The 7,798-nt window shown below is 46.1% G+C and overlaps 1 protein-coding gene across 1 annotated transcript in view; it reads left to right on the plus strand.

The window, feature by feature from the left end:
- The window catches only part of LOC103781752 (alpha-fetoprotein-like), a 7,100-nt gene extending 1,143 nt beyond the window's left edge, over nucleotides 1–5,957 (plus strand). Inside the window, exons 2-11 of the mRNA XM_008949473.1 lie at nucleotides 571–773; nucleotides 1,312–1,459; nucleotides 1,919–2,013; nucleotides 2,317–2,446; nucleotides 2,908–3,122; nucleotides 3,667–3,799; nucleotides 4,081–4,182; nucleotides 4,967–5,065; nucleotides 5,415–5,640; nucleotides 5,722–5,957. Of these exons, the coding sequence (XP_008947721.1) occupies nucleotides 571–773; nucleotides 1,312–1,459; nucleotides 1,919–2,013; nucleotides 2,317–2,446; nucleotides 2,908–3,122; nucleotides 3,667–3,799; nucleotides 4,081–4,182; nucleotides 4,967–5,065; nucleotides 5,415–5,640; nucleotides 5,722–5,957 (1,587 nt within the window). The remainder of the gene's footprint in view (nucleotides 1–570; nucleotides 774–1,311; nucleotides 1,460–1,918; nucleotides 2,014–2,316; nucleotides 2,447–2,907; nucleotides 3,123–3,666; nucleotides 3,800–4,080; nucleotides 4,183–4,966; nucleotides 5,066–5,414; nucleotides 5,641–5,721) is intronic.
- Nucleotides 5,958–7,798: the final 1,841 nt, after the last annotated feature.

Consider the following 7,798-nt stretch of genomic DNA (forward strand, 5'->3'; position numbering starts at 1 on the left):
CATTTATATTTTCTTAGGCATTTCTTTGTTTTTTTTTTTTTTTTTTTTTTTTTTTTTTTTAACGCAATATACCCCCTGTCCCCTGTATAAAAAAGAAGGAGTTACTTGAAAGAACACCTAGAGAATGGTGTGAGTATGTGCGGACTCTAACCACTCAGTAGTAATGAAGGATCGACTCCGTTTCCTGAGGATCAATCCAACCAATCGAACTCTGCTTCATCTCCCAGGAGATGACTCTAAACAAACACGATGGACTTCTTACGGATACTAGAGGATAAAAAGACAGCCAACCATAACCAAAGGGAGCCTCTGGTGCTTTAATGCCAATCTCCCAGCGCTGTGACCTTGCTCTGCTATCTCACTTAATTTTGTTAAATAAAATAATTATTTACTTATACAGAGCCAGACTCTGTCGTTTTAAACACATGATATGGTGAAAGCCAACAATCTCCCCCTCCATTTTTCACATGCAGGACAAGGATTGTTGGCTGATGGTGCCCTCCTCAGGAAGCTCTGAGGAGTCACGTGGAATCCTCACCTAAATTAACTTTTCCCTGTTTTCTTTCGCAGGACAGGATTTTCCTCGACACAATATGCCAGGAGGAAAATCTTCCCAGGTTTGCTGACTGCTGTGCTAAAAAGGATCCTGAAAGAAATGACTGCTTCCTCTCCCTTAAGAATTCCTCAAGGGGGTTCACTTCTCCTTTTCAAAGGCCAAGTGCTGAAGCTGCCTGCAAAAACCACTCACAGCATCAACATTCGTTAGGAGGACAGTAAGTAAATAAACTGCAGATTCGTTGCCTACATATGACTGTTACAAGCCTGGAGATGGCAAATGTGGCATCAACTGAGAAGTTCAGTCTAAGGTTCTCTCTAATCTCAAACTCATTTTTCTTCTTAATGTGAATTATTTGCATAATTCATCTGGCTGTAATTGTCATCATATGAAGCTTGTTCTGCCACCTTCTGCTTTGGAGATGGCTTCAAATGACAAATTATCTGCCCTGTTTTATTATAGCCCATGTAAAAGGCTCATCTGAAAGGACCTCCCTTTGGCCCTTAAAAGCCAAGTAAAAGTTTTGATGCCTCTAAGCCAGAACTGGCAGGATTTGAGACTTCAGCTTCCAGGAGAATGTCAGCCCCATCAGAATTTTCCTGGATAAACCCCACACTCTACAGCTTGTCGTGATGACAGGAAGACAATCCCTTTGAGCAGTGTCAGTTTACTGTATGCCAAGAGCTGCAGTAACACTGCTGCCCCTTACGTAGGGGCGTACTCCCAAACTGAAGACCTTTCCTTCTTGCTTTCAGTTTCATCTATGAGCTTTCCAGACAGCATCCCTTCCTCTACGCCCCGACCATCCTTTCTGTCGCTGTCCGCTACGAGGAGATGGTGCAGGACTGCTGTGGAAGCGCAGAAGATCCCGCTCCTAATGCAGAGGAATGTTTTCGGAGACAGGTATTCCAGGGCAGGGTGTCAGGGGACCCATGTGTGGCCAGGGACTCTCCCATCACTATACAAACACTGAAGCAGAGATATGAGCCATTCCTTTTTCTGCATCTGAACCCAATGTTAGAATTCACCTTATTAAGGACAGGCTGAAATTGGACTTAAATTCTTTCTTGAATTACAGCCTGAAGCCCTAAAAAAAAATAAATTCCCAACTCACCCAGGATGAGAACAGGAGGATCTGGGAGGGAGGGAGGGATCGCTGCAGGGGCATCGGTTAGTGGGTGGTGAGCAACTGCCTTGTGCAGCACTTGTCTTGGGCTCCACTTCACTTTTTGTTATAGTCCTTTTCATTACAATTATTATTATTATTATTATTAATTTCATTACTGTTATTATTAGAAGTTTGAGCATAAAGCATCCTTTTCTTTTCTTCCCCGTTCATGATATGCATCTTCTTTCTACCAGACACCAAAGGTGGTGAAGCCACTAAAAGATGGCCTGAGGCAAGAACACATGTGTGGAATCTTGAAGAAGTTTGGAGAAAAGACCTTAAAGGCCCTGTGAGTCTTGCCCATATTTATGGTTAAAGGTGGATGTTGTGTGTCTCTCCTAACCATTTCTGACAGGAGGTTGCTCCTGTAATTTCACACTCATCTACTACATTGCCTTCCACCACCTCACATGGAAATTCACGTGAATAAGCTGAAAAATCTCAGCTATTGGCCTCAAGGGACATTTATTTGTTAACTTCAGAGGGAGCAAGGAGAGGCCATTCCTGCACAGTTTAGATACTCCCTCCACAGAAGATCCATCACAGCTCTCACACTGTGAGCAGCAACAACAACGGGTTTTATTCCTTGTAGGAAACTTGCCCAGATAAGCCAGAAGTTCCCTAAAGCTGATTTTGTCACTGTTAACAAGCTGGTGCTGGCTGTCGCTGCCGTGCATGAGGCCTGCTGCCGCGGAGATATGTTGGAGTGCATGCACAGCAGGGTAAGGCTTATGTGGTGGTTAGATCTTCACAGAAACCCAATGCTTCTCTTGTGCTCTCAGGTTATCTCTTTTTTGCCCTCCTGTGCTATACTGATTGCTCTCCACAGCTGGAATTTAACTCTTCAGCCTAAAAACCTGGCTTGATTTTCCCCTTTGGCTTTTCCTGGTGTGAAATCATCCCTAGGATCACTTCAAGACTGAAGTGACCCCACCCTGCTTCAGCAGCTTCAGTTGCAGCTCCTGGATCTTCTGCGCAGAACTCAGCATCTGCCCATCCTCTGTTGCCTTCTAATGCAGGGCTTCAATCTTCTTCTGCCAGATGTACACCGCATGGCGTCTGCCAGCTACCTCTTCTCTTTGGGAGCCACCTTCTCTGTCTGTAGAAGGCAGATAAAAACACCAAGATAAATAAAGATCCAAATCTGGTAAAAATTCCTCCATCCCCTTTTTCTGCTTTCCAGGAGGAGATTCTACACTATGTCTGCACCAACCAAGGCATCCTATCAAGTAAAATTAAGAAGTGCTGTGAAAAGCCACTGTTACAACAAAGTGAATGCATCATTAACGCAGAAAATGATGACAGACCTGCAGACCTGTCACCCAGTGTCAGGGAGTTTATCGAGGACAAAGGAGCATGTGAACGTTTTGCCCTGGATAAAGACACACATGTGGCCAGGTACACATGCTCTGACTTTCAGTTTTGCTGCTTCAATACTTGGGTTAAAAGATGAGGGTTTGGAGGTTAAAGGCCAGGTCGCCAGCCTCAGATATGTGGGCACATGGGATATTGGGCGAGTGGAGCTTTGTGAGAGGGCCTGGGAGGAGTGGGAAGGGAACCAGTGTGGAACAGGGCGTGGCTCGTGTGTTGGAGACAATGCTAAGGAAATTTAGGTACTTAGAAATTTAGGCACTATCAGTCACTGGGAATTATTTCATGATCATTTTAGATAGGATTGAATAAAGAGTGACACCCCCAGGCTCACAAAGCTCCATGCTCCGCCTGACCCGGGCCAGCACGTAGCCGTGACTGTTTGGTGCCCAGGACTCGCTCGGGCTGAGCTCGGAGCCTGCTCTGGGGTGCACTGAAATCCTCCCTGCCCCAGCAGCCGCCAGCCCGGCCCCTCCGCTCCCCAGAGCAGCACTGCTGCCCTCACCTGCCCCCTCCTCCTGCTGGTAGTCCGTTCGGCTTCTTTCTGACTCCTGATACTCCACTGTTGCAGGTTTCTCTACGAATATTCCAGGAGACACCCTGAATTCTCAGCTCAAATGCTTTTAAGAATTCGTAAAGGCTACGAGGACCTGCTGAAGGAGTGCTGCCAGAGCGGGGCTCCCGCCAACTGCTGCCGCAGAGGGGTGGGTGCCCGGTGGCCTTCACATGTCGCACTACTGGTGGACCTGGCTACCTGGTGACTATTCCCCTTCCATATCTAGGGCCACAGCTCCTGTAACAACCCCAGCCAATATTACAAAACCTGACTGACTCCCATATGGAAAAAGCAGTCCCATGGCATTAAAAATGAGGGGTACCTGTCAGGCGAGAGGTGGTTGTAGCTGTCCAGGCCTTCCCAGGAGGCAGTGGGGTGTTCCACCTGCCCCCTGCTGTGACAACATACGTTGACTGTTTTTTTTTCCAGGAGGAAGAACTGAAGAAACATGTTTATGAAACTCAAAGTGTCATGAAGACAAGCTGTGGCATATACAAGGAGAAAGGAGATTACTATTTCCAAAATGAGTATGACATTTTCCTTTGCCTACATTTCTCCTGTACCTGCTGGGCACAACTCAGGCTGGTGTAAAGCCACATATGGCAAAAAAGCTAAAAGAAACCACTCAAATATTTTGACCGACATATTACCGGCTTCTGGAATTTTCTTTTCTCTCTTCCAAACCAATGTTCTGGCCTCTTGGGAGTTCTCTCCTTTACCCAACTCATGAAACACTGAAGTGACAACTCGATCAATCTCCTATCCATGTTTTTGATGGTGTTCTTGCTTCATAGCTGCACTTTGAACTCTGAGCTCCATCTTAAGAGTCATAGATTTGGCCAAAAGACAATTGCTGTGTCTTTTGCAAAAGACTTGGCTCCCTCCACCTCCTGAAGCAGATGTAACCGTCACCAACCATAACAAAAATATAACTCCAGGAGAGGGAGCAAAACCCCACAAAGTGCAGGCACAAGCCTCTTGGAGGCACTTTCACCCCTATTTGCAATGTTAATCAGCACGTGCCTCAGTTAAGGTGTGTAAGTGGTGTGAGGGAAACCTCTGAACTGCTGCCTGTGTAGAGCGAGGCCTCAAACCCACTTCCACTTACCTACATGAGTTAATAAACACCAGCCTTAGTCCTGCCCTTCTACGCCTGAGCTTTCCATGGGGTTTGGCTGGAGCTTTGCACCAGCAAAGGCAACGGCTTGCTCATTGCTGCTTGGTGGAACAAAGCCACTGACATCCAAGAAATTTTAATTTCAGGCTTCTCATGAGCTTCACCAAGAAGATGCCTCAGCTGACATCTGCAGAGCTGATCAAGTTCACCAAGCAAATGACCACAATTGGCTCCAAGTGCTGCCAGCTGAGCCAGGACAAGCTACTGCCTTGTGCTGAGGAGAACGTGAGTATCCAAGTACTTCCAAAGCCCCCCACTTGTGAGACATCACCTTTACGAGCACAGCTGAACACACCTGCAGAAAGGCAGTGGCTCCGACGCCAGCCTGCTTCCAGGTGGGAATCTCATCATTTTAGAGACCTGGCACACAGAAACTGCAAATACATATTTCCTCTGAAAAAAATTGAGACAGTTTTGCGCTAACCGAAGGCAGCCTTGAGTAGCAGTACAAATCATTACCTACCTTACAAACAATATTTAACTCTAATTATCTGTTTTTTTAACTTTACTAAGAGCTATGTTTCAGGGGATTTTGAAACTGAAAAAAAAGTAACATTAAATTGTTTTTTCACTTCTCTTGTTAAAGCTGGATCTTGTGCTTGGAGAAATCTGTAGAAGACACGAGATGGATCCTATAAACCCCGGAGTCTGCCACTGCTGTAGCAGCTCCTATTCCTTCAGGAGGCCGTGCATGGGGAAACTAGAAATTGATGAGAATTACGTGCCCTTGCCCTTGACTCCTGGTCTGTTCACGTTCCACGAAGACCTGTGTACAAGTGAAGAGGAGAAGCTGCAGCACAAGAAGCAGGAGTAAGATGGGGTGGGGCCATGAGCGGACGGGGGATTCAGAAGGGCCAGCAGCAGGCAGTGCTCCCAAGCCATGCGCTCGCCTCATGGGGCTTGCTTGGCTTTTCCCCACAGGATGCTCATCAACCTCGTCAAGTACAAGCCCCAGATCACGCCCGAGCAGCTGGCCTCGGTCACAGTGGCCTTTGCTGCCATGAGGGAGCGGTGCTGCTGGGAGGAGAACCGCCAGGCCTGCTTCGCCACACAGGTACTGGTTCCATTGGCACACACCCACCCCTCCCCCAAGCCAACAGGGCAACAAGATGTGGATGCAGGAGTGTGAATTTCTCCCTTAAGCATCAAAACCAGGGCCTGGCCAGCCAGAAGTTCTGCAGAGATGTTTCCGTGGCAAACCATGCTGCCTGCACAAGTAGATCTGTGCACTAGTTGAATGATCACTGGAGAACTTGACCAATTAGCCTTTATTCTCCACTCCTCCATTCTCCTTTTGTTTTCCTTACGTTGTTTTAGGTCCTGGATGGACTTTGGCTCATCTTCACCTTCCAATAACTCTTCTTGTGTCTACTTCTCAGTTCGCTCTCCTTGATACATTTCTGAACTGAACTTAAAGAACCCTGCCACAACCCTGGTACCTCTCCCTCTCTGCCACATCTTGGTCTTGCTTTAAATGGTAAACCACTGGAAAGTCTCTCTTCTTTTAATCAGGAATTTCCACTTCTGAGTACACCCAAACAACTGATCTGCAAAGAACCACTCTAACGCTTCCCAATAGAATTTTATGTCTGTATTTCTCTGACAAACAGCAAGTTTTCTAAAGTAATCTGAGCAGAACAGTAAAAGCAAAACATGTATTAAACAGTGATCCACATGTATGCAGCTCCACACAGACAGCATTTGTACACAGCTTGCAAAGGTGATAGAAGATACCTTGCTGCTGCTGTACTCTGGTTGCTCCTTCACAAGAGCATCCTCTTCCTGCCTCCATTGCTCATGGGTCATTTGCTTTTTTTTCCAGGGTCCAGAACTTATAAAAAAAAGTGAAAAATTGTTGTCAGCGTGAGAAACTTATGCAGCACATTGGAACCTGCTGACACCTGAGCAGCGAGCATGCGTTTTCCAAGTGTTCACGATGCATAAACAGGAACCCCTCACTTATCACCATGGAAAAAACAACATTGTGGCTCTTTCCTCACTCATCTCATGAGGTCATGGAAGTTTCCAGCAGCTCCAGGCCTGCCCCTGCCCTGTCTGCTGTTGTGAGCAAGGTGCAAGAGCTGCCTCAGAGTCAAACCTCAAATTCTTGCACAGAATCTGCTGGGCTGTGGAGTCAGAAACCCAGTCTGTGTGCAAAGCTCAGCTTCTGTAGAAATTAAATATATTTTATTCAAGTAAAGGAGAAACCTGCCTGCAAATTTATTCTCTGACTCCTACCACTTTGATTCAAAATTATCAAGGATATGTAAATTTGAAACCAAAAGAAGCAACTAAAATCTGGTTTAAGTCCAAAGAGAGGGTGCATCAGCCTAAAGAAAGCCACTGAAAGAATAAGTTAAATGGCTGGAAATTTGGTGTTTATGTGTGGTCACCCTCATATGGAATATTATTTCCCTTAAACCAATTAGTCAGACATCAAGACTTAAAACACCTTTGTTATTTTTAACCTAAGGAAGTAAAAACACAAGTGAGATCTGAAAAATGAGAAGGGAAAAATCTGCCTGTGACCACTTCTAAGTTTTTTCAATCATCAAATTATTTCACAAAGAAGAGAACAAGGGCCACAGTCAGTGATGCAGAAATTACACAAAGGAACACTGGAATGGATGGGGGTCACCTGCTTTCATAAGGAAGGCTGCAGGAACTTGGGTTTTCTCTCCTGGGGTAGCACAGATGCAGGGAAGACATAATCTAACTGCTGTCTTTAGGGGAATAAAAAGACAACCCTCCTTTTCCCTCTGCTTTCTATTCCTGCCTGATATTGTCTGGCCAATAATGCTTTGAAATAAACTCCTCCCACCTTCTTGCCTGTGTTTGTCAGAAACAGTCACAGCAGCACCTTCAGAGCACTCACAGCACAGTCACAGCATGGCCTTGTTTCACTCCCCCCAGCCCCAGCCAGCTCCAGCCACTCCACACTGCATTCCCTTGGGATCTGCCAGGCTGCTG

This window comes from Merops nubicus, unplaced genomic scaffold, assembly GCF_000691845.1.
Source record: "Merops nubicus isolate BGI_N331 unplaced genomic scaffold, ASM69184v1 scaffold8621, whole genome shotgun sequence".
NCBI lineage: Eukaryota > Metazoa > Chordata > Aves > Coraciiformes > Meropidae > Merops > Merops nubicus.